This window comes from Biomphalaria glabrata, chromosome 15 (assembly GCF_947242115.1).
Source record: "Biomphalaria glabrata chromosome 15, xgBioGlab47.1, whole genome shotgun sequence".
Lineage (NCBI taxonomy): Eukaryota > Metazoa > Mollusca > Gastropoda > Planorbidae > Biomphalaria > Biomphalaria glabrata.
In genome coordinates, this window is record NC_074725.1 from 5,875,675 (window position 1) to 5,903,438 (window position 27,764).

The window sequence follows — 27,764 nt, forward strand, 5'->3', positions numbered from 1 at the left end:
ATTTGGAAACAAACTATGAAAATAAAAAGCTAGCATATCTGGTAAAAAAAATCAGGCACCGAGATCTAGATACTAGTAATTCAATAATCTGAATTTACTAACTCGACCTCAATGATTAGTGAGTAGATTGTTACTAGATCTAGATCTAGATGGATCATCATCTTCTTTATTCACTCAATTTGCTGTATTATGCATTTATTATTTAGTCTAGAGTCTAGACTTACATACTCAATAATGAATAACTCATCTTGAATCTTGGTATCATCTTATTAACTTATCATGACTTAACTTATGAAGACTTATCTTACAAAATTTGAAAATACACTACACTATCTTATCTATACTACAGCTGTTACGTCAGAAAATAAGAGATTAAGATTAAGATCACGTCTATCGTGTCAATCATGATAATTGAAATTGATTTTGATACCGCCACACTCACACTGGACTTAGATCTATGATAATCGATTCTATCTACTAAAATCTACTTAAATTTAGATCTAGACCAGATATGATATTAATCATATCTATTATTGTATTATCAAGAATACTAGATCTAGATTTTAGATCTAGATCTATATAGATCTAGATTCTAGTTAAACTAGACTTCTAGATCTAATCAAAATAATTCAATATAGAGTCTAGATCGTAGAATATGTAGATCACTAGTTGTAATAGTTTATAGATCTAGTTACTTAACCTTCTGACAAGAAAAGAAAGCTGAAATGCCTGAATTAAAGACAGAAAACAGTAAAAAAAAAACCCTTAGATTTAGAATTACTCAAGAATTAGTCTTCTAGAATCTAAGTAGATGTAATATAATCGAAATAGACATAGATCTAGACCTATAATAATATTAATATTCTAGATCTAGATGATAGATCTAGTCAATCTAGATTCTAGTTTAAGAAATTAAGTTAGATCTATGTGACAGTATGATGAGTATGTCTAAGTAACCAAAATTTGTTTATCAAACAAAAGTTAAAAATGTAACATTTTTTTTAAAGAAATGTTGATCTACTCATCCAGATTTTAGCCTTAGACTTTAGACTAGATCATAGGCCTAATACACTGTTAGATCTATGACTTGTAGCTAAATTTTCACATAAAAAGAAAATAGAATCTAGAACTGAAAGTTTTGCAGTTGCAGTCAATTCATCAGATATGAGTCCAGTAAACTTAGATCTAGATGCTGTAAATGTTTCTGAGCTGAAAACAAATAATCAAATAGATGAAATAAATTCTAAGATTTCTCATCCAAGGATTAAAGAAACATTAACAGATTTACAAAAGCTGTAAGTAGCCAAGATTTATATTTTAATTAATTAAATTGAAGTGCCTGTTAACTTGAGTTTGACTTAGATCTATGTTTTAACAATAGAATTCACTTACAAATATGGATATTCAAAGCTACCTCCCTTGTTAGTGAAGCCCTCAAACTTAAGTTTCATTTTTTTTTTTTGATTATAGTTCTTTTACATTGTTAGAAAAATATTTGTGGAAACTGGAAATTAAATACAATATTTCTCTGCTACAGCTTCTTGGGCATTTACTTTGTTGATGTCCTTCAAAATGCTATTTTGTTTCAACTGTTAAAGGTTTGAAATTGAATATTTAATGATGCCGCTCTGTTTAGAAATGAGAAAATTATGATTTAGCAAGTGATATTGATGACAACTCTGTATATTGTCTGAGTATGAGAGAGATTTCAGTTGGTTAGTCTTGACCCTCACTAAGCACAACCCTCCAGCTAGGCAAGTAGACCCTATGCATGATGTGACATTTACTCTTACAGAATATGATTCTAGAAGTAGATCAGTTGAATCATCAAATCTTTTACAAAATAGCATTGTTGAAGGACAATAAAATAATGCCCAAGAAAGCTTGAAATGGTGGGTGAAAAAAGGCATTCAGCACACTGAAATATTCTTAATGTTTTATTAGAATTTTCAGGAAATGAAAAAATTAAGAACAAGTTTTTTTTTGCATGTTTGAATTATCTTGATTCCAATGTGATTATTTGGCTTTATCCTCATAGAATTTATACCGAAATCTCATCTCATCTGTCCCTTGACTTTTATCCTCGGGGTGCTGTGTCATTTTGAGTAACCAAATCCCTCCACTTTTCACGGTCAGCAGCTGTTCTTAGCAGGCTATTAAGAAAGAGAGGCTGTTCCATTCTTTTATGTTATCCAGCCAGCTTTTCTTTGGACAACCCTTTCTTCATGCTCCCTCCATAGGATTAGAAATAGTAAATAGTTTGTAAAAGTTACTTAATCCTTACAGAATCTATATAGAAATAGCATAGGGATTAGATATAGTTGATAGTTTGTAAAAATCTTCTTTTTCAAAGGAATATCTTTCTCTTTTGCAGTATTTGTGACCTTGACCAGGATGCTAAAAAATGTTTATTAAAGTCATTAATAACTATTGGTGAATCTGCAAAAGAAGACTTAATAACCATGGGAAAAGCAGTTAAAGAGGATGTACATGTAAGCTATTTTCAAAACTATATACACATTAACCTTTTAAAAAGAATACCAACATACAAATAATTGTATGGCAGTGTAATGTCACTACCATTTAACAAAACAATAAACAAACATTAGCAAGGGTTTTACAGTATACAACTTGGGGTAACATATTAAGAACTGTAAAGATATTACCTTTTTTTTTTACTTGCTATGTACAGTATTTCTTTTTTTTCTTTTTTTATAGAGCAACTAAGTAACTGAGTCATAAAAATGAATGTTAAAATAGTTTTTCTTAATCTTATACAGAAATATAAAAAAATACAGACATTTTTTTTCTAAATAGAAGATAATTAAACATATCCATTTTTTAATCTAGTCATGCATGTTAATCAGAGACATAAAATCTGCTTAGTTTTCTTGGCTGAAATGCATAGGACGTAATTATCTTTTTTTTTTTCTTTTTCTTCTAATCTATAAGATTATAGGAGCACTTTTATATTTCTATATTTGAAAAACATTATTGTTTTTTTTTTTGTTTTTTTTTTATCATTGTAAACACATTTCTGTTTGTTTTATTTCAGTTATATGATAAAACCTGTGTCTGTGATGCTAAGAAGGTTAGAAATTACTTGAAAAATTTAATAAGGCTGTACTACTACTTTGTTCTATTCTATTATTTTATTTCTTTAATGTACCTTTAATAACATTGCTAAAATAGAAGTTAATTTTATTATTATTATTTTTTGTTAAATAAAGGTTTTCAGGCCAGTGGAATTTCCTAAAAAAAATAATTTTAAGGTAAGGTATATAAAAATGGTAAAACTAACTCTGTGTCAAAGTGTCTTTTTAAATAACAAATTAGGACTTAGCCTCTAATCAAAAGCTCATGTTTAAAACAAAGAGTATTTTTATACACTAATGTTATTATGGTCACCAAATCATTTCTAAATTGTATTTTAAAAATGTGTCCAATAAGAATATTAAATTAAAGTTCATATTTAAATAGAAGTCTCCTATGTTTTCGGTTTGTTTCATTTAAAATAATCCTATTATTTATAATATCTCAACTTTGAATTTAAATTGATGTAAATAATTTGCCCCATGAACTTAGAGCTGAAAATTTTATAATATATTTGAGTGCTTTTGCCATCACCTTGATCAGGTCACCAGTATGTAGTGAAATGAATGCAGTGTTTTTCTTGGGACTTCTCTGGAAGCAGAAAGTAAAGAACTGCTTCTGTAGATGTTTAGTGCTCATGATTTTTTAGAGGAAGTTCCTATTTTGTTGAAAATACTTTTATGAAAATCAGTGACCTATTATACAAACTTTCACCATGTTTCTGCTATGAACTGTAATGAATTTCTATGTGTATTATTTTTGTTTTCAGATTTCATTAAAGAGTCTGAAGCAGGTAACACATGCATTTAAACTTCACTTTGACTTATTTTCACTTCTTTTTCTAATGTGTACATTCGATGTAAAGCTTAAGAAATTGCATTATTTATTGGACTAAGATGTCAACACTGTAACTGAGAGGTAAACCACAAAGGCAGACCATGAATACGGTGGCTTGATGACGATGAGGCAGATCTACAACAGCTAAAAGTCCGGGTATGGAGACATAAAGCACAGGGTAGATCAGAACAGAGAGAGGTGCTAAAGCAGGCCAGAGCCTGCCATGTGCTGTAGCGCCACTGAGATGGATGGATGGAAATCACATAGCTTCCCAATGCTACATTTCTTAGTTCCCAGTAATTGGATCATAGAGTGTGTGTTCTGTTGGCTAAAGATAATATCTGTGTTGCAATATTAGACCTAGATGTGATGTATATTATCAATGCTATCCAGTTTGATTATAACATTGAAATATATCCAACAACTTGTTCAAAATTAGAATCCGTAATGTATAAAACAGATATCCACACAAACAAACAAACAATGGAAACTGGCTTTTTGTGCTGTGTATTTTTCTCAGATATTATTCCTCTTTGATATATTGCATCCATGAAATCAGGAGCTCTTTGAATACCTCAGTTCACCTTAGACTATTACCACAACCTCACATTAACAACATTGTATGGCAACATTGTGTGGTGACATTATATGGCAACATTGTATGGTAACATTGTATAGCAGTGAGAAACAGCTGGACAAAACACACCTAGCTATTTTACCTTGGCACAGACTGCAAAAGAGCTTACAGGTCAGCATCAATAAGTTGGCTAGGTAAGGAAGATGAAGAAAAAAGTTATCATATCATGCTGCACATTAGACGACAGGTCTGGCAGCATATTGTAATAAGGCACAACCATGGGGTGAAGCTCAAGCATTAATTTAGAAACAAGTGCATACCGAAAATAGCATTCACATTATCGGCTTATGTAGAAATAAGAGAAATATTAACATTATTTACAATAATTTTTTTTACACTGAAGACTAAGACAGCTTTATTGATCCTTACGGAAATTTGTTGTGATTACAAGGACTCTTTTCTCATATAAAGACAACACAACAGAAAAATACACATAAATACAACAGACACAACATAAAGAGTTCATTCAGCGACTACACACAAGTATCTTGGTGCATTTCATGTTCCCTGATCAATGAGTGGTGGTGATAGAGTCTGACCGAGTGAGGTACGAACGAGTTTTTGTACCGCTCCGTTCTTGTTTTGATTGACAGCAGTCGCCCACTTCGCGACGACTTGACGCAGTTCTGATGGAGCGGGTGGCCGTTGTCTTCCAAGATTTTTTCGATTTTTCTTAGGCACTTTTGTTCAAAAAGTTCCTTTAAATGTGGTAATGTTGTGAGTGTAATTTTTTATGCTTTTTTTATGATGTTTACTAGACGTCGCAACAGTTTAGATGAGGCGTTGCCTTGCCAAGAAGTTATTCCATATGTTAGCAGATTTTGTATAGTCGCATCGTAAAAAGTCTCAAGGATCATCCTGTTTAGCTTAAGTTAAAATCAATAATATAATTGGGGGAAATATAGAAAATAATTATGTTACACCAATGTGAGGGATTATTTTTTAGCCTAGTCTCTAGCTTGTTTACTTTTTAAAATTATATATTGTTATACATTTTTTGTCCATATTTCTGAAATATTAATATGTACTATAACAATGTTTATTTTTCTCTTAAAATTGTATTTAATATTTTCATTCTAAAATTTCTACTTATCAGGATCAATCAGAAGATGAATTTAAAGCCTTACTGACCAGTTGTTCTGATGCTCTGGAGAGACTTGAAGAACATTTAAAAGAAGTAGATACTATTTACTTATAATTCTCTAGTTTTTACCCACTTACTTTACCAATTTTTATGTTCTGAGTGTCACTAACCCATTCAGCAAGTCACAGTTATATTGATGAAAGACACTGTACTAGTTCAAAAAGAAAAAAAAAATTAGATAAATATACTAATTTATTTCATCGTATTGTTATAAACCTGGTGGCGACACATAAGGGGGTAGTGGTATGTGTGTAGACAGCCGACGCAAATCACCACGGGCCAGCGCTAGACGAGCGGTCAACTGTGATGAGTTATGATGATCAGCCAAGACAGTTCGGGAAGGATCTGTGTTGTGAGTATAGCTCAGGAGCGTCACAAAGAATGTGATCATGTGATTAACCAGAATAGTCGAACAATGTTCCATCAGGTTCTAGAAGGCCAGCCGGGACCCTATATAAAGAACAGAGGTGTCACAGTCAAGACTGTTCAGTACAACGACTTAGTACAAGTTTGGAACGAGACGGAGAGGCCAGTGCAAGAGTGTATTCGTCAGTACAGTTGTTCACGAAGAAATATTTGTACAGTTATGCATTGCCAATTATACAGTATTGGCTGTGATTTTGGACATTAAACTATTGAGCTATTTTGGAGCCCTGAGTTGTCAAGTTCTTTAAGTTGGTGGTTTCGTATGGTGCAGTTTGCAGAGAGCCTGAATAGTGAGATTTGTTACAATATTTGTAAGATGTTCTTGTTTTCATGCTAAATACTCAGCACTATCATATTTTAAAATAAAGGTTTTAAGATTTAAAAAAAAAGACAACAATATAGCCTAATGAAGGGATTGGATATCTGCCAGGCTGTGTGTTATATGCTTTTATCTCAAGGTTTGAACCCTGCCTCTAGCCATTCTCTGTCGTCCTGTGATACGTAGGCTAGAATGTAATAGTCTTGAATTCTGAAGAAACATCTAAAACATGTAAAAAAATAATTATTTTTTTAAATTCTGGGTAAGATGAAAGGAGATATCCAATCATTCCCATGTGGTATCCCAGGTGACTAGCAAAATGTGAACGCACAGGACATAATTTTGTATTAAATAAAAAAAAGTTTTGTTTAAATTGGAAGCTTTGTTTCTTTGTAACCCCAAGTGAAAAGCGTAGCTGGCTATGTATCCCACTTTGAATGTTGATGTTTTTCATAACTTACAGGGGGAATGAACTCTTTGTTGGTTAGTCAATCATACTCTGATGAAAGCTGGCCTTTATGTATGTTCCACCTCTTAGTATGTTCCATTTTACTTTACAATTAAAATATATATTTTCAGTTGAATGAAAGATATGCTCACTATGCAAAAACAAGAGAGAATGAAATACTTACTTTATATAATTGTAAGTAAATGCTTGTTTTTTTTTTCTCACATCTTGATTTATTTTAGAATTTTATTTCTTAACTTAGCTAAGCACCTTTAACTTACAATCCCATTTTCATGCCACTCTAAATACAGTGATTTCTTTTTAACTCCAGATTTTATAAGTGATGAAATATTTTTGTAAATTCTTAAATATGAAGTATAAGGAACATTCTATTGATAAAAAGAGGTCTGCAAAATATATATATATATACCTATATATAAATATAGTTAGCAGTTCCAGGACCAGAAATGGTATGGGTGACCTTTTAAAAATTATCTTTAATTTAGAACACATTAATGGGAGGATATTAAACATAACTCTCATAGGTTAGCAGAGTACTGAGACTAATAATGGATGGCTGCCTGGTCGTGCTGTTTGCGCGCTGGAATGTCGTTCGGGATTTATCGATGGTCCTGGGTTCAAACCCTGCCCGCTTCCATCCCCCGTCGTCCTGCGGAAGGTTTGGGCTAGGAAGTAAACCATCTTCAATTCTGAAGGAACATCCGAAACATGTAAAACATTTTACAAACATAAAAGAATTTGAGAGCACTAATTGTGTCCTCTGTGATTGTATGAGTACTCTTAGTATAGTAAATAAAGTGAAATATTGTATGCCTTTAATTTTTTTCAATTTCATTTTGTTGTAATTTACCCAGAATAGCTACCTGATTGTGTGGCATTTTGTCTGGATTGTCCTGGGTTCAAACCCTGTCTATTGCCCCCCCCCCCTTCCTGGTTGTAAATAATCTTCAATTCTGAAGAACATGTAAAACTATACAAAACTGTGCATATATCTCTTCTTATCTTAGGAGCCATCCTAAAGTAATTGTTGCTTCACAGTTCAAATGAGTTCTTTATGCTAAAAATGAAAGTCGCCATATTTATACTTTTTTAGGCTTGCTGACCTAGTAGTAAAGCACTTGGCTTTCAAAACAAGGGGTCCTGGGTTTGAATTTGGGTGAAGACTGGGATTGAGTAAAGCGGTTGGTCATTGTTCTGGCCAGAAATATTTTCCCTTTAGATTGCAAGGTCTGAAAAGGGTACTTTACTTTACTTTTATATACATTTGTAGCCTCATACGAAATGGAAGTGGACATTTGGAGTGCAAATAATGATTTGGAAGTTAAGCTACAGGAACAATGTCAGGTTGGCATACATTTTAATATCATAATTTAAAAAAACTTGATGCAATACTTGTAATAGTTTTTTTTTTTAATTGTTGTTTATTTAAGATATTTTTACTTTATGTAATAGATTATTGCTAAAAGAACAATTTTAAAAATTTTGTTTTAAATCAAAATGCTTTGTTCAATTTATAATTATAGTTTTGTTAAGGTTAAAACCTTAAGTAATTTTGTAATTTTAGGTCTAGAGAGACCATCTTTTTCCCTTTGCAACTTCTCTTGTGACTTCATTTTTCCTTTGCGTTCCTCATGGAACATTAGGCCTCAGTAAAAACATGCCACTCTCCACGATCTCTTGCTAGTTTTTTAATGGCTTCCCAACTTTTTCCTGTCCTTTCGGCTTCATCTGAAACACTGCGTCGTCATGTTCTTTTTGGTCTTCCTCTATGTCTTGTGCCCTGGGGGTTCCACTCAAAGGCCTGTTTAGCTCTTTTGGTATCTTTTCTAAGGGTGTGACTATTCTATCATTACTTTCTATCTTAGATCTGCACCTCTATATTTCTCTGCCAACTCATCTCCCACAGTTTTAGTGTTCTCTACTTTGTCATACCAGTGAAGTTTTAATATATTTCTCAGACATATGTTGATGAATGTCAGTATCTTTTTTGTTGTTGCTTCAGTTGTTCTCCATGTTTCAGAACCATTTATTAAGACTTCCTTGACTTTAGAGTTAAAGATTCTTATTTTAGTCTTCTTAGAGATGTGGGGAGATTTCCAGGTTGGTTTTAGGTGTATAAATGTTTGATGTACTAGATTTATACTTACTGAGGCCAATCCTAGATATGATCATTATCCCATATCATTACTATCTGGATATTCATTCTAAAGAAATTAGAATCTTTTTATCCTCCCCCCCCCCCCCCCCCCCCAACTCTTAAAAAAAAAACTTTCTCTGTAAAAGCACACTGAAAGAAGGAAATTCTGGTCTAGCAAAGACAAATATTGAAGATAAAGTTTTAAGCAATTAAAAACTTTTGGGGAGATAAAAATAAAAGAAATTTTAAAGCACTGATGTTGCCAGTGATCATATGCTCACAGAGGCGAAGCTAGGAATTTTCCATCATTTGGGGCCCGCATTTTTCGTAATATTTAATTTTTTATGTAAAAATGACTCATTCTGGGCCCTCCCTCAAGTTGCGGCTCCAGGGGATTTTCAAATTCTCCCCCCACCCTAGATACGCCACTGTCTACTCACTAAAAGCCAGGGGTCAAATCAATGCTGGGATTGGCATTGGGTGTTCTGGTGTCAAAAGAGTTAAATAAATTTATTCTAAATACATTTTTTAATGAAATTGTTTGATGAAAAGAAAAATTTTTTTTTTTCTGTCAGTCTTTGACTAAAGCTTCAACAGACCTCCTGAAGAATTGTTTGCCTAATATGATGAGCAAGTGGAGACGCTATGAATCTCTAGCACATGTAGGACATATTCCTTCTCATGACAGAGAAGTTTACATAGAGAAATTAGACAAACTGTAAGCATTTTATTTTACCATTCTCTTCCAAACTTTATTTAAAATTGATGGTGAACATTTTCTGATGTTTATACTTTTAATTGCTTTACAGTAATTACTTAGGGGATACGATGGATGAATAGTTTAGTTCAAGAATTCTTAGTTAAAAAATAGTTGGTTGTTTGGTCATGTGGTATTCTTTTTGGGATGTCATCAGGATGGTCTTGTTTAAACTTTCCTGTTCTGCTAAAGGTTTTTCACCTTCATCTATCACTTAGTCTGTTGGACCGTTGGGGGACTAGAAAGATCTGTTGACTATCTTTATCCATTCCTCTGTCTTTTGTCTTGGATAGAATTTCATTCAATGACAGGCCTGCTCATTCTTTAATGTTGTCTTCCCATCGCTTTCTGTCTGCATTTCTTCTTTTTCCTGGTAGTGTTCCCTGAAGGAAGGTCTTTGCAAGCTCTGAGGACCTTGTAAAATGTCCATAGAGCTTTAGTTTTTGTTTTTTGACAGTAGTTAGCTGGTCATCATGGGGTCCAATCACTGTTATTGTTTGAACTACACTGCACTAGTGGTCTGCTTGTAGAGGTTCTGGATTGTTTTTACTTACATTATTCTTTTCCATTGTTGCCCATGGTGCCCCATGCCATACTCTTTCAAAAGCTTTGGTTTGGGATTGTACATATTTTTCTACATTTTCTGAAGGAAAATCAGAAACTTAAAAAAACAACACAAATGAAAATCATTAATTTAGCTCAAATTTAAATGCTTGCTGAGTGTACCAGGTTTTAATATAAGCTGTAAACTACAAAGCAGAGTCAGTGTTGTTGTTTTGTGAATTTCATAGTTTCCTTCTAGAACTTAACTCTTTCTCTCTGTAATTTTTATTTTTCCACATTTCGAAGGGATTCTTCATTTTGCTCATTACTATTTCACTACCCTGTTATGATTAAGCTTCAATAGCTTTGTTGTTTGGTATCAGAAAATGTTGTATTTGGTATAGGATTAAAGAGAAATGCATTCTCTTTTTATATAACAGAAAGTCATGTTTATAAAATTATACATTAATTTAATTTAATGAAGTCAAATAAACGATGCTATCGTTGATTAGGAGAGAAAGAGTTAAAGGGATGAGGGTAAGCAAGATTTGAATTCACGAATATCTTGTCAACGGTATCAATAACTAATTACTTGGTCAGGAGAACTCTGCTCCATGGAGCAACACATTATTTTGTGGGCAACCATCATAGTCTTAACATGGAAAAACAAAAAATGTACGTCTTTTTATGGATTCTTTCAATCAACCACTCATAATGTCAAAATGTAAAAACTAGTATTCTTTCTTTTATTAATAATTATAAAATGTTTTTAAAAAAATGCATTTACATTTTTTTCAAGATTTACTCGGGTCTTCCAACTTGCTTTGATTCAACCAACAGAAGTAGAAAGCAGTGTTGTTGCTGAAAAACTGGCTTCTGTTTCATCAACTATTGAAAACTTTAATACACACCTTTCAGCTCTCAAGTCTGCAATCATTGAGATGTAAGACACATTTTTTTTTTTTTTGTAGGAGTGATCAATTAACATTTTGAGACAATAAGTTAACAAGTCATTAGATATTGCTTTAGACATTGTGATGGGTCCATAAAAATGTATACATCTCTCACACAGTGAATAAAAAAAAACATAAAATACAAATACCCTCACACTTCACTAACAAGGGGAATAATTCACTTTTGTAGAGTATCCATTTTATTGTTATTTCCCTTGTTGGCAAGTTCTTTGAACTATAAATAATTTTGAGTCCCTCCATGTTCTAGGGAGCATGGTGGCTGAGCGATAAAGCACTTCGCTTCCAAACTTAGGAGTCTCAGGTTTGAACCTTGGTAAAGACTGGGATTTTTGAACTTTAGGATTTTTGTTAGGATGCCCCAGAGTCCACCCAACTCTGATGGGTAGCCTACCTGACATAACAGTTGGGAAAAGCAAAAGCTGTTGGCCCTGTGACACCCTCATTAACTGTTGGCCCTATGACACCCTCATTAACTGTTGGCCCTATGTCACCGTCATTAACTGTTGGCCCTATGACACCCTCATTAACTGTTGGCCCTATGACACCCTCATTAACTGTTGGCCCTACAACACCCTCATTAACTGTTGGCCCTATGACACCCCTCATTAACTGTTGGCCCTATGACACCCTCATTAACTGTTGGCCCTATGACACCCCTCATTAACTGTTGGCCCTATGACTCCCCTCATTAACTGTTGGCCCTATGACACCCTCATTAACTGTTGGCCCTATGACACCCTCATTAACTGTTGGCCCTATGACACCCTCATTAACTGTTGGCCCTATGACACCCTCATTAACTGTTGTCCCTATGACACCCCTCATTAACTGTTGGCCCTATGACACCCCTCATTAACTGTTGGCCCTATGACACCCCTCATTAACTGTTGGCCCTATGACACCCTCATTAACTGTTGGCCATAGAAACAGATGACCTTTACATCACCTGCTCTATATATAACAAGGTCTAAAAATGGGTACTTTACTTTTTACCCCCCTTGTTCCCTGACATAACAACTCAAGCGATTCCACTTTAACCCTTAAATTTTCTTGTACCTCTTATAACCTTTAAATTTCTGTTTTTTCCTAGAGTGACTTCAGTAATTTTGTATTGTCCACCAGAAGCATAAACATGTCCATAGTCATTAGCTCTATGGCAAAGGAGGTTGATAGATGAGCTATTTTAAGGCTGTATCCTTTGGAAATTATGCATTGACCTTCTATCATTTGATTTCAGAGCTTGGTACTATGAGGTGCAACCTTCCCCATGTATTAAAGTTAATACATCCAAAAACTCTGAGGACATCATTCTCAAACTTCGGTTTGCCTTTCTTTTTTTTTTAAATCATTTCATTACTTAATGGTTGATGTAGCAGATCTATTTAAATAATCAAAATAGAAAGGTTGCAAACAAAAATAATTTAATTATTAATATTGCTTTTCATTAGATAATTTGCAGACTATTTGTTTTTATACCCAATTTTTTTTTTTAATTCCAGTCCGTTAGGCATAGCTTTAAATGAGATCAAGTCACAGGAAATCGTTTATTTTGCTGAGAAAAATAGCAAGGTGAGTGAATATTTCTTTTCATGTACTGTAATTCAATACATCAGTGTCATAGTCTGCTTCTATTCAATACACTTAAAACCATGAACTAGAACAATAACAATTACTTTGTATATAGCAGCAGAGTAAAGACTACATTTATGGCTCTGACTTATCCTTTAAGAAAAAAAAAGTGTGCGCTGTTTCTCTTGTAGTTTGATAACACTCCATTGTATTTGTTTTTGATTGATGGCTAGTGGCCACAAGCAGACTTGTATAATTTATAGGCATTCAAATATTTATTAGTGCACTGATATTAAATCCTTTGGCGTGTACATGCATACTTTTTATATTATTACAATTTTAAAAGAAACAGGTTTTTTTATTTGAAAGATGATCATCTATCTTAATTGGTAACTTGCTTTATGGAATGAAAGAATCCTGTCCCAAATTTTATGTTAATAGTCTAAACCTTAAAACCATACCTTTGAATCATAAACTATCCAGCTTCTTTTAATGTAAGTCATATTTCTGTCATGAGTTGTTTTGTTTTGTTCAGAAACATGTCAAATGTCAAATCAAGAAAATAAAAGAAGCTGGCAACACCATCATAGTGACAGTTCAATTGTCCAACTTTGAAAGACATACCAAAAGATCTGCTAATGCTGATTTTGATCACTTTAATAGAATCCAATGGGAACTGCAGCTTAAAGGTTCCAATGCACCTACAATAAAGGTCTCTGTAATATTTGTATTTATTATTGTCACATTTCTTTTTAACTGATCATCTTGCAAATTTATCATTAATTATTTAATTAGCTTTTATTGATGCATTTACTGGCATTAATTTACTCTCTTAATTTGCAATTGTTGAGATTGTTTACTAATCAACAAACTCTGATTAAATGGAATCTTGAGCTAAATTATTAATAAAAAATTTCTGGAAAAATTATGACCAATTGCCAAGAGGGCTTTAAAAGGGGCATCAGTATTGGAGATGAAAAGACAAAGAGGAATGGAGAAAAACAGGATGGCTGCCTGGTCGTGCCTGCCTGGTTGTGTGGTTTGTGCGCTGGATTGTCGTTTGGATTTATCGATGGTAACAGGTTCAAAACCCTGCCCGTTCCCATCCCCGTTGTCTTGCGGGAGGTTTGGACTTGGAAGTAAACTATCTTCAACTCTGAAGGAACATCCGAAACATGAAAAACTTTTTTACTAAAGCAGACAGTGTTAGCAGCTTCAAATGCCTCGGAGCTATTGTCTCAGATGAGAAAAGAAACCTGAAGTACTGGCCCGAATTGCACAGTCCACAGCAGCCCTTTCAAAACTTAAAGTAATACGGAAAGATAAAGGCTTAACCCTCGGCACCAAAATCAGACTGATGCGCTCCTTGGTCATGGCCACATTTTTATATGCTTGTGAGTCTTGGATGCTGATTGCAGAGCTAGAGAGGAGATCCTAGCAATGCTAGGTGCTACAGAAGGTATCACATTCAAAGATCGCATCACAAACCAAGAGATTAGAGACATGGTTACTGCAGCGATTGGACCCCATGATGACCTTCTAACTATTGTAAAAAAAACATACGCTATAAATCTATGGCCATATTACAAGACCTTTGGGGCTCGCAAAAACCTTCTTTCAAGGAACAATACTAGGAAAAAGAAGAAGACAGACAGATAAAGCAATGGGAGGACAACATAAAAGAATGAATGGGCCTGCCATTGAATGAGGTTCTATCTAAGGCAAAAGACATAGAGGAATGGAGAAAAATGGTCAGCGAGTCTTGCATGGTGCCCCTTTGGTCCAACAGACTAAGGGATATTATAAAGTAAAAAAAAAATGTATAAATCTCCTTTATTTACTATCTGTGTAAACAAAACGTGGCTAGAATATTAACAAAAAGTTTCTGTCTTGTGAATCAATTGTTTGTGATTCATTTGTTGTTTGAACCATTTGCCATAAGTGAATTGTAAGTGAACCATTTGTTGTTAAACACAAATCTTGCTTCTTTACTTATCTGATCCATCTTTATCTACTAGTATTGATGTCACTTTCAAAAAAAAAAAATTGTATCTTCTAAATACTGGTAGGCATTCATGGTGGCTTATTGGTAAAGTGCTTGACTTCTGAACAGAGGAGATACAAGTTTGAATCCAGGCAAGACTGGGACTTTGAACATCAAGATTTAGGGGATGCCTCTGAGTCTTCTACCTACCTTTTACGTCAGGCTGGTTGGCCATTATGCTGGCCACATAGACCCTCATTAACCATTGGCCTTAGAAACAGATGTGCTTATACATCTTCAGACCCAAGGTCTGAAAGTGTACTACCTTTTCTTTACTTAAAAAACTGTTAGAAGTTTTAGTTAAAGATTAAATTCTGTGCTTGATGACTTGTAAAATGTTGACACCAAATAATGTTGTTATTCCCAGTGTCTATCGTTACCATTCACTGTACGTTCAGGCAGCACACAGTTGTGGTACTACATAGGAGCAGTTCACTGGTACTGTTGGGTGCAAACAGATTTGGTGAGCAGTACATGAATAACATAACAGTCCTAGTAGTTAGATTAGTATAAAATTAATCAAACCTCTTATCAAGACTAAGACCACTATATTGATCCTTTTTGCTTATTTATTGTGATTTCAAGGACTCAAACAACAACAACATTCACATACATAGAACAGACACCACATACTGAGAAGCTCATTGGGTGACTTCATACACACACATGTTCCCTCCCTAGTCAATGAATAGCGCTGATACAGTCTTACAGAGTGAGGAACAAATGAATTTTTGTACTGTTCTGTTCTAGCCGTAATGGACAGAAGTTGCAGATGACTTGACAATAGTTATAATGGCGTGGTTGGTGGTTGTCTTCTAAGATTTTTCACACTTTGGTGAGAAACAGTAGTGGGCCTGAGAATGTTTCTTGAGGTACACCTGAGTTTACTTTTATTGGTGTTGATTTAGAGCCTTGTATTATTAAGTTTGTTCTCGCCTTATCAGGAAATCCTGAATCCATTGATGTAATGAACCATCTTAACAAAATAAATTTTACACAACTCCTCCTTTGTAGACACTGCGCCCACCCTTATGAAACCGTAAACCATATCCTCTTTGAATACCTCTTCCTAATCCACCTTGGGCAGACCCTACTACCACTACAGCCCAACACAACCTACACCCTGTGCGGCAGTGCTGAACAACATTATTTTTCCTTGGCACAGTCTTCATAAGAGCTCACAGCTCAGCAGCAAAAAGCTGGCTAGAAGAAGAAATTTAATGAACCAGCAATGCCAAAGTACTTATATTTTTTAAGCAAGCTATGGTGGTGAAATTTGTCAAATGCATTACAAAAAAATAGCATCTATTTGCTCACTATTATCTAAGCCTTTTGAAAAATTGTAAATTAGTTCTATTAGTTGTGTTTCACATGATCTATATTTCCTGAAGCCATGTTGGTAAGGAGTAAGGAAATTATTTGTATCTATGTGATTTAGGATGTTGCTACATATTATGCGTTCAAGTATTTATGTGGTTAATAATACTGGTCTGTAGTTTCCTGGATCAGATTTTCCTCATTTTTTAAACAGAACAGGGGAGTGACATTAAATGAATCTAATGGCATTATTTAAAACCAGTTTAAATGTAATTTAAAGGTAGTCTAAGAATTCCTTTTATCAACAAAATTGTTGTGATAATTTTTTTTACAAACCTGCCCTACCAAATTAGCTGTCCAGTTTGACAGAAAGTCTTTTTTTCCAAAGTTAAGATACTTTTACATACCCCAGAGTGGTGACCAAAGGTCCCTGAAGCAAAGGGAAAACAAAACATCCATACAGATCGAAAAAATTTCATGGTAAAGTAAAGGTCCGAGAAGATTTTAATGTCATCAGGTTTGTAATTTACTTTGAGTAGCTGGAATCTCTTTTAAATAAAACAATGACAAACTTTTTACCTTATTCCTGGTATTGGTAGTGAAAAAAAGTATTTCCATTGGTTAAAAGGCCTCAAGGGGCTTTGACTCTTGCTCTAAAATGAAGGAGTTCTTTATGATTTTCAATAAGTGAAAGGTTCCTCTTGACAATATTTTAATACTTATATTTGTAGTTCTTAACTGTTGACTTTGTCTATAATATTTTTTCATCAGTACCAGCCACGATTCCATTGCTCCACAACAATGCCCCTTGAAGTCTTCATCTCCATGTTGCAGGAAAGATTTTATACTATCACTTCACAACATTTCACTGAAGAAAATGTTCAATTTTTCCAAAGTTTATTAAGACAAGGTAAGAAGAGATACTGTTCACAAAGATATCTTCTTAATTAAATTATTGGGTTTATTTATTTTTGGCTAGTTTATTCATCAATGCAATCAAAAGTCTAGATACAACAAGAATTATCCTATTTTCAATTCGACAACACATTGTCTGCTATCCAAACTTAAGCTTTAATTCCTTTCTTAACTCTTTCTCTCCTAACGATATATACGCTGATTTGACCCCATTAAACTAAATTATATTTTGGTTTTATAAACTTTAATCATTGTTATATAAAAAGTGCAGGCATTCTCCTACAATTATATACCTTAAATAATATTTCCTGATTACATACAAAAAGTTTTAGAAGATAAATCGTGTAACAGGATGGTGAAAAACACTTGAGCTAAATAAATAATTCCATTGGAACATGGGAAAGAATTATGGAGAGAAAGAGTTAAGTTTTTTTTTTTATTTTTAAGAAAAAGAAATTTATAATTAAAATAAATTGGTTATCATTTGTCCCCCTGGCAATCAAATCATTAAATAAGATTCAACTATCTGATATACAATTTTCACAACTAAATTATGAGTGAGTCTGGTGTGAATGTATATTTTGGTTTTCTATAATTATAATGTTTTACAAATTGTAAGACAAATTTCCTTATGGATAATAAATATTATTATTATTATTATTATTATCAAAACATTATATTAAACTACAATGCAACTAAAAGTATTGGATATTTCCAGCGTTCCCAAATATGAAAGATGATGTACAAATGAAAGACATCTTACAAGAAAAAATGCACAACACAAGAAACAATTCCTCTCATAGAAATAATTTTTCAACTTACACTTGGTTTATTGCTGCTTGTTATACACTGGCAATGTTTCAAGAAGATCTGAAACTAGGGTAAGAATAAACGTCTCAGATAAGAGATTTCTAACTTCTCACTCGGAATTCTCATTTTTCTTATAGGTTTAATTAGGAACAAAGAAACTGGTAGACAGTAACAAAAAAAAAAAAAGGAAAATGTTAATGTTTTATTTAGTAGCACTTTCAAACATTAAGATTATTATGGTCCTAGTCCAAACCTCCTTCAGGGGATGGCATCATCAGGGTTTGATTTGGAAACATAATGAAGACAGTCTAAAGCGCTTACCACAGGACCAGGGAGCCTTGTAAAAGTATAAAAGTAAAGTTCCCCTTTCAGACCTTGTGATCTATAGGGCACGTGATGTTTAAGTCATGTTTCTTTGCTTAATGGACAGGGTGTCATGTGGCCATCTCAGCGAACCTTTACTTTCCCCAACTTAAGTCAGGTACCTATTAGAGTTGGGTCGACTCAGGGGCGCCCAAAAATCCTGAAATTCAAAATCCCAGTCTTCACAAACATTGGAACCAAGGACCCCAGGTTTGGAAGCTAAGAGCTTAACCACTCAGCCACCGCGCCCCCCTGTAAAAGTATAGTTTTAGATAATATCATGTGTTGGCAGATGAAGTCAGCGTTGCCAGGTTAATCCTTTTTTGGACCATATTTAACATAACAATCAGACCTTTCTTTAGCCAAGTATCCATATATATAGTACAAAGGGCAGACAAAAACTTCAGGATTGAGACCCACACAATAAAAATATCATGAAGGCTATGCCATTCTCTCTTTGGCATTGAAGCTTTGCTACCCATTAACTTTACCAGCTCTTAGTTCCTACACCTAACTTTCCCTAGCTCTTAGTTCCTACACCTAACTTTTCCCCAGCTCTTAGTTCCTACACCTAGCTTTCCCTAGCTTTTAGTTCCTACACCTAACTTTCCCTAGCTCTTAGTTCCTACACCTAGCTTTCCCTAGCTCTTAGTTCCTACACCTAACTTTCCCCTATACCTGAGAGCCCCTTTTTTTTTTACTATCTAGCTTTAGATCTAATAAAGTTATAGATTTTTCATGTTAGTCAAGTTCTCACTGTTTCTATAAATGAAAGTTAAAATGTTATTTTTAATCAAGTTTAGAATTTGAAGAGTCTAAATCAACTCAAATATTGAGTAAATTCAAGCTTCTTTCAAGCTTAGACAAGTACAAGTACAGAAATTTTTCCACATAAATCCACACCAATTCAACATAAACACATCTATGTAGTAATAGAGGCAGCCTTTTGCAATGACAAAAACAAAAGTTTCACCACATTTTATTAGCTATTTTTTAGATTCTGACACGTTTGTTCTTTATAAAGTAAAAAAAAAAATCCCTCTTTAGAGGGATCACCAATATAGGCATTTTAGAAAGTTCCTGGAAACCAGGCGAACAATCTGGTGAAGTTAAAACTTAATTTTGATTTTTTCATGTCTTCCCCCTAGAGTTTTGTCAAGTTTTTTAAGCTATGATCAATGTGAGGGTATGCTAATGAATCAACCAGCTGGCAGCACTATAGTTAGAATTTCTCGAAACACAGTCAAAAATGAGCAGTCTGAGCGTCCATTGGCTAGCATTACTGCACACATTGCAACAGGTCATAAACAGACTACCGGTATGTTTGATTTTTGGTATAAACTTTTTTTTTTTTTCAGAAATGAGCAAAACTTTTTTTGATTGTTTTGAGAATGGGATATTTGTATTTTAATGTTGGAAATAAATAAAATCATGTCCAGAGAAATATTAATAGAAGGTAAGAATAATGGAAAACAATAATCATTACTGTATTAAAGACCATGTCTTGTCCAGTGGTGTATCTAGGGTGGGGGAAATGGTGGGATAATTTGAAATCCCCCCCCCCCCCCTGGCCCCTTACATTAAGTATTATGCAAAATGCAGGGGCCCCCATAGAGGTCAAATGGCAAATTCCTAGCTACGCCCCTGGTTATGTCTAATACTTGAAGTTTATTTATACAGTCCTAGAATCCCTACATTTTTTGTTTACTCTCACCATTCAATGGTTGTGTTAATTGAAAATAACCAGCATAACTTCTGTCATTTTAACAGTGAAAGAAAAAATCTTGTTTTATCATTAATTTTAAAACTATTTTCTTAGAATTGTAGATTGACCTCATTTCATTTTCTTCAGCACTTGTTCAGCCTTTCTCCTCTTCAGACTTTGTTAACCTTAGGGAAACTTTTGCCTTTCTCCTCTTCAGACTTTGTTAACCTTAGGGAAACTTTTGCCTTTCTCCTCTTCAGACTTTGTTAACCTTAGGGAAACTTTTGCCTTTCTCCTCTTCAGACTTTGTTAACCTTAGGGAAACTTTTGCCTTTCTCCTCTTCAGACTTTGTTAACCTTAGGGAAACTTTTGCTACTGCTGTTCCCTTTGTCATCATTTATGTTGGGTTTTTTTTTGGGGGGTGGGGGTGAATCTCTTTCAAGTCTTCCATACAAAGACATTTTTGGGCAAATAGTCTGAGTAGTTAAGTTTTGGAGCTTTGGTATTTTGGGTGTTTAACTTGTCTTCTAAATATTTTCAACCTTCTTCACTGCAGGGTTGATGAACTTATGTAATTTTAATTTTTTTTTTTTTTTTAGATATAATAAAATTAGTTTTGAAACTAAAAATAATACATTTTAAAATGTGACTTTGTATGCTAAAAAAAAAAGTAAAGTTCCCCTTTCAGACCTTCTGGTCTATAGGGCAGATGATGTAAAGGTCATCTATTTCTGTGGCCTACGGTTAACGAGGGTGTCACGTGGCCGGTTCGGAAGCCAAGCGCTTTACCGCTCAGCCACCTTGCTTTGCATGCTAAAGTAATAGAGAAATTAATCGGAATGCCCTTGAGAATGTTAATCTTAAACAAAATTATTAATACTTATTTCTTTTATCCATAATAAGTGACTTTTTAATTGAATTTATAAGAATAGAGAGATTTTTTTTGTGTGTATAATTTTCCAAATTGCTTCTTTCATAAAACTAGCTCCACATGTGGAAGACCCTGTCAACATAGATAACCTTTACACTTTTTTGTCGCATCTGAAAGTGGCAGTGAATCATCAGACTGTCAGCGTTCTTTGCCTGCTCCCTTCTGGTCTAACGATGGATAAATATAAAAGCTATTCAAAAGGTGAATTAGCTTCTAAAAACATTTGTACTCTTGTAGACTAAAGGATTTTCCTTGACATTATTTCATGTACAATCTGCTTCTGTACTTTCCACTAGAACAAAAATGTACCATAGTTATTTCCAAGCATCCCTTCTGATCTGGAATTTATAGACTAAATATCAGTGGCGCTTCAACTATTTTTCTTGGTTTGGCATCAAATGAAAATAATCTGCCCACAGAAATGCACAAATGATATTGCAAAATAATTTCCATGTTAATATGTTCTAATCTATCAATCTTCTTGAGCTATTCCATGTTAAAGTTAATCTGTTTTAATCTGTCAATCTTCTTGAGCAAAGTGGAAAATAAACAATCACACTGTTTTCAAAACGGATGTTTTTATCTAATCACGCATTTCCTTTACCATAGCTCATCATCAATCTTTTGGATTGAAATATTACATTTTTAAATTGAAAGAATTATTTTTTTAATGCATACAATTCATAATTCAACAGTGAAGCAGCAAAATGGGGAGGATAATCCTAATGGTTATGGCAAAAAAGCATTTGTGACACCAGGAGACATAATTATACTTGGGTGAGTTTTTTTATATATATTGTTTTTAAATCTTACTTTTTCACTGCCTTTGCTAAAATGTGATGTTGGCTCTTAGAAAAGCATGGATTTTGTAAAAACTCTTTTTATGACAGTCCTTATTGCAAATCACACAACTAGACAGCCAGCCATGCTTGTGACATATCTAGCATTTAGCTACTAAATGGTCACTGAATTCAGTGTTACAAATAAATGTAAAAAATAAAAAATGTCAACAAAAATTTTTATGGAGCCATAACTAAGTATTTTATTTTTCATTTAATTCGTATTTATCACTATTAAAACTCTATGGACCATCAGCACATATAAATGTTGTTACAACATATTGAATAAAATGAAGCACCTATTCTTTTTATATCATACATTATATTTCATTTCCTGTCATTTTTATACATAGAAAGTCCCAAACAAAGAAACTCAGATTAGGCCAGATCTCTTTGGAAATAATAGCTACAAAAGTTTTAACGTAAACAAATTAAACACGCGACTAGAATATATAATATTAACAATATGTTTCTATCCAGTGATTAATATGTCTGTGAACGAATTGTCAATGAACGATTTGTCGTGTGAACGATTTGTGAGCAAGTTGTCGGTGAGCGATATGTTAGGTGAAGGAATAGTCGCATGAACGAATAGTTGCGTGAAGAAAAGGCGTGAATGATTTGTCGTTTCCCCGTGGCAAACTGTCAGAGGAATTTCCAGTCATGACAGGAGTAAAACAGGGATGTCTTCTTTCACCACTTTTGTTCCTTCTATTATTGGATTGGGTCACAAAAGAAACCTATTTAATACATAATAATGCTTATAGAATCTCTTACAAAGTCAGATTTGTAAAATATGAACTTCAAATTACCTAATTAAAAAAAAATACTTAAAAATAGTTACTGAACATTTTATAAGTTATAGATGTCCTTAACAGAAGATAATCAACTCTTTATATTTATAATTTTCATAATTCATTTCAGAGACGAAATGCAGCCCTTGAGTCAAATGCTGGAAGAAAAAGTTTCACTTAATCAAGTTAATCCAGAATCAGAAGATGTCCAACCTTGTACAAAATCAATAAAATTAGATAACAAACAAAATAGTAAAATGGATCAAATTCTTTCCATGAATTCGCCTCAGTCATTTCAACCAGCTATACAAAGTTCAACAAGTCAGCCAAATTTTGCACAGTCTCTTAGTTTGCTACCACTACAGAACAACTCTAATAGAATTTATCTGGATACTAATGAGGGCCCTGACTTACCACTGAATGCTGATTTTATTGAAATGTGGGCTAGGCAGCAGCTAACCAATGAGAGCCCGGACTTATTAGCCTCACAGCTAGGTTCACTGAATGTTAACAATAACATGCTATCTTCACAGCAGCAATGCCAAGAGAATCCTAACTCATCACAAGATTATGTTAATGTGCCAACATTACTCTCACCAACTACTGCAAATTCTTCTTTATTCACTGAAAATTCATTAGAAACATTAGACAACGATCCATTTAATATATTAGATGACCAAACAGAAGACCTTACAGATTTTTTTTTCAGCTGTCAGAACATGAACAAATAGAGATTATTTCTAATTCGTCAAAGGATGATAGATAAAGAGTTTTTTCTTATTTCTTTTGCTAATGTTGTTCATCATCATTGTTCATCAAATGTATAAAGAACTAGCATTACACACACCAGCTACACCCATTGAGTTGTTAATTTGGCCGTGGACCACCCCTAACCCTTTTTTTTCTTATTAGAGTCAAAGTATAAAGGTCCACGTGTAAACATTCCTCCATACATTCCTTTGGCCAGAGAATTCTAGTATATTTTATGTTGAATTGAACTAGACTATAAATTCAAGTAGCACTTCACTCTCTTCAATCTCTCTGCCTTAATAAATAGTCTTATTTAATTTACCCTGACTATTCTTCTGCTTTTCAGCTCTTAATAAGAAAATAATAAAAGAACAGGTTTGTAACTATTGTAATATACTCATAAACCGATGCTTATGGTGCGCATCAGTGCAATATTAATGATACAATACAGCAGAAATCAGGGACTTACTATTTGCTGACAACTGTGCCTGCTCTGAAAATGATCTGCAGAGCATGGTCAGTGACTTCTCAAGAGCATGCTTAGACTTTAGCCTTACCATTAACACAAAAAAGACTGAAGTCTTTATTTGCCTGCTCCAGGGAAAGCCTACTCGGATCCAAGCATCAAGATAAATGGGCATGATATAAACGCAGTGGTCAGATTCACATATCTATCTTGGCAGCACACTCTCCAGAAACAGAAAGATCGATAATGAAATCGACCTGCGTATCGCCTTGCCCAGTGCATCGTATGACAGACTGTCTAAAAACATCTGGAACAGACGAGGTACCACTACAAACACAAAGCTAGGGATCTGTCGAGCTGTCATCCTCCCTACATTGCTCTATGCCTCAGAAACATGGAACAGTGTACAGAAAACATGCAAAGAAACTGAACCACTTCCACATGACATGTCTAAGAAAAATACTGAATGTCAAATGGCAAGACAAAATACCAGATACTGAAGTCCTTCGAAGAGTGGATCTGCAAAGCATCACACAATCCTGATACAGTCCCAGCTGCAATGGGCAGGACACGTCTTCAGAATGGAAGACCTCCGCATCCCTAAACGACTACGCGAAGGAAAGCGCTTGAAAGGTGGTCATAGAAAGGTGTAAGGGACACCCTCAAAGCTTCTATGAAGGCGTTCAGCATAGACCCAGCCACCTGGGAGACAAGAGGCACATGACAGCGCATGATGGTGTCGCGCTGTGAAAACTGGCGCACAGGTTGCTGAGGAAAAGAGAACAACGCTGGCAGAAGAAAAACGCCAGAGAAGAAAAGCAAGGCCAATAGCACTAGCTCCAGCTGGAATAACCTGCCCAGTGTGCAGCCTAACATTCTGGGCTCACATAGGTCTCACCAGCCACATGAAGAGCCCTCAGCCCCCTGGATGACAAAGTGGTCATCATCGAACCATGATGGACGAACTATAATGATTCAATAAGATTTCTTTCTTTTCTTCAGAACTATGTCTGATCATACAAACTCCACCTTATTGCCAAAGATACTTCATTGAAGTAAAGAAACCCTGTAATAAAACACTTGTATTTATCAACTTGGAATCATTAACATATTGAACGTACACTACAAATTCACAATATAATGGAATTAACACTGGGAAATTCACAAAATTAGACATATTAAACTTATTTGAAACATCAACAACCCCAGTTGTCTTCCCTGTTTGTTATACTGTTCGTAATCTTTGTTTCTCTCATGAACTAACTAGAAATTGATTTTCCGCACTATGGAAATTCCAATGTCTATTAAGAGCAAGTTATGTATTTGCTTGAAGGAAATTAGACATAAACAATATATTTATGTTTTTCAAAGCTTTTAGTTGCAACATTATGTATATCTACTCCACGCCTATGAACCTAAGCTGCTTTGTTTTTCAAATTGTAGCCAGATAAAATACTCAGCTGACTATCAATGCTTTTGTTGCTTTTTAAAAAATGAGCCTCTTTTATGAATGTTTGTGTTTCAAAAATGTTTTTAAAATGTTTATTCTTCTTTTACAAAGCAAGTTAGTAAATAATGTTCCATGCCATATACAGTGAGTGAATCTGTGGTACGAATGTATATATATATATTTTTTTTATTATAATGTTTTTTTATGTGTAATGCACAATTATAAAAACTAAATTCCTCAGGGATATGTTATTGTTTTTTTTTTTGTTATTATAAAATGTTTATTTTTTTTTTTTAATGTTTTACATGTTTCAGATTTTTAAAAGTAATTATACATCCTATCCCAAATATCCTGCAGGATGACAGTTGTTAGCAATTGGCAGGGTTCTAACCCTGGATCATAGAGACATAGTACACAGCATGTACCACACGGTTGCCATCCTGGCATTATGATACAATTACTTTGCTACTAGACATACACAACACTTTTCCTAAATATTGATTTCATAAAACCTCTAAGCTAACTACTTTGGGAGAAAAACCCATAACAGCTGAGACATCTTAGAAGTATAAATCAGTTTTATATTGTAAAAAAATATATTTCTACAATATAAAATATTTAAAACAATCATCATCATCAGTCCTTTGTGTTCCTCATGGAATATAGGGCTTCAGTAAAAACAAGCCACTTTCCAATGGTCTCTTGCTATTATTTTTAGTGGCTTCCCAGCTCTTTCCTGTCCTCTGGGCTTCACTGCGTCGCCACGTTCTACATCTTGTGCCCTGGGGTTCCAATCTAAGGTCTGTTTAGCTGTCGTTGGCATCTTTCTGTTTTCTTTATTATAGCTAAAGAGTACCATAGACAGTAAAAAAAAAAATGACCTAATCTTTGGAAGAAAAGTGAACCAAGAAAAATGCCTTATTTCTCTTATCATCAAAGCTGAATGCCTCTCCAGAAGAGCACTCTACAGTCACTTGATAAGGTGCTCTATAAGATGAACCATTGTCATTCTACAACTGAAGGAGGTAAAAAAAAAATGTATATTGAAATCTAGCTCGTATTGTTTATATGTATATTTTTAAATACCTTTATTTTAAGTTGCGTTTCCTAGTAATTTTTGTTGATTTTCAACTATTGTAAGAACCAGTATTCTTGATTGTTGCTTAACTTGTTTATGATTTGAATTATGTTCCTATCATTGCTGCTATCATTAGTGTTGTATTCTCTTTTTGGAAATGAAAAGTATGAAGCATTAGTGCTGTGATATAGTTAGTCTTTCATGTCATTAACAGACTAAAAAACTAAAGGGCTTTTGAAAATCACATTTCAATGAAGTCTGTAGTGTGCTAAAAATAGGTGCAACTGTTACTTTTTGGTCTTCTGAAAATGGCCCCTTTTTAAAAAAAAATAAATGATATCTATATGATTTTAAAAATCATTTGTTAAACGTGATAGTCTTCTATAGTTTTATAGATGTAATTTGAAAGAATAGAAAAATATTTTTAAAATAATTTTTCTTTACTAATATAAAATTGTTTACGGAATACAATAAATTTTTTGTATATAAAGTTCTATTTGTGTTGTTTAGTTCTTCAGCCACTTAAGATACTCAGAATGCTGTATTTTTATTTTAAAATTTAAGTATACATATATTTACAAATTAAAAAAAAAAAATAGGCATTTTCTGTTATTTAATTGCTACATTGCTGTAGTCCTACTGCAACTGATATTAGTGTCCATATAAAAATCAAACTTGGCCTGATCTTGCTGGCTTATTTTAAGGCAGGTGACAAGTCAGACATTGTGCAGTAACATGATTTCTGCATTGGATGTCATCTTGCTGGCTCGGCAGGTGACAAGTTGGACCTTGTTCAGAGACATGTTTTCTGCATTGGATTGGTACAAGCAATCAATATTAAAATGCATATTTTGTATGGAGGACAATGGTTGTTGATATTTTGTAGTTCATAATTTCTAAAGGTTATCTGTTACTTGCTGTTAACAATAACTACTGTAAACACACCAGTGACATCATCTGAAACATGAAAGAAGCATAGAACTTCAAAAGCTCACTCTACATCAAAACAAATATCAATAGGTTTTTCTGTAAAATTCAATTAATTTTGAAAACAATATCTACAAGCTATTGTCATCTTCAAATTCATAGGAGTTCATCTTTGACTTTGAAGAAGGATATACATATATAATTTCCAGGTTTAAATTTTTTTCCCCAGCAAAAGTATTTTTGATTTGGGTTCCAGGATCATTTTGGCTAGTTCCATGAATTTTCCAGGTGTGACAACCCTTCAGATAGATAAATTATATCTCAATTTTTTTTTTTTTCAGTTGGCAACAGTGACATACAAAGACATACAAAGACTGCATCATAAATGAAGAGATTAGAAAGGATTAATATTGGAACATACTGTGACCTGCTAACTCTATGGCCATATCACATGGTCCTCAAGGCTCGC

General features: G+C 33.8%; 1 protein-coding gene across 3 annotated transcripts; it reads left to right on the forward strand.

Annotated features, from left to right (window-relative positions):
* LOC106055820 (uncharacterized) lies at positions 1–26,861 on the forward strand. 3 transcript variants are annotated; one of them, XM_013212291.2, is made up of 21 exons: positions 1–118; positions 1,145–1,295; positions 2,375–2,492; positions 3,056–3,091; positions 3,231–3,272; positions 3,863–3,886; positions 5,664–5,744; positions 7,036–7,099; positions 8,196–8,269; positions 9,638–9,780; positions 11,162–11,305; positions 12,574–12,657; positions 12,836–12,905; positions 13,441–13,617; positions 15,317–15,412; positions 17,038–17,176; positions 17,900–18,062; positions 19,503–19,672; positions 21,046–21,192; positions 21,687–21,768; positions 22,755–26,861. In XM_013212291.2, the coding sequence occupies exons 1-21, from the start codon at positions 112–114 to the stop codon at positions 23,353–23,355; spliced, it is 2,613 nt and encodes an 870-aa protein (XP_013067745.2). In that variant the 5' UTR covers positions 1–111; the 3' UTR covers positions 23,356–26,861. The 3 variants fall into 3 exon arrangements, with proteins under 3 accessions (XP_013067745.2, XP_055868019.1, XP_013067746.2); XM_056012044.1 differs by having other exon boundaries at positions 75–118; positions 1,030–1,295; XM_013212292.2 differs by lacking the exon at positions 1–118 and adding an exon at positions 240–258.
* Positions 26,862–27,764: the final 903 nt, after the last annotated feature.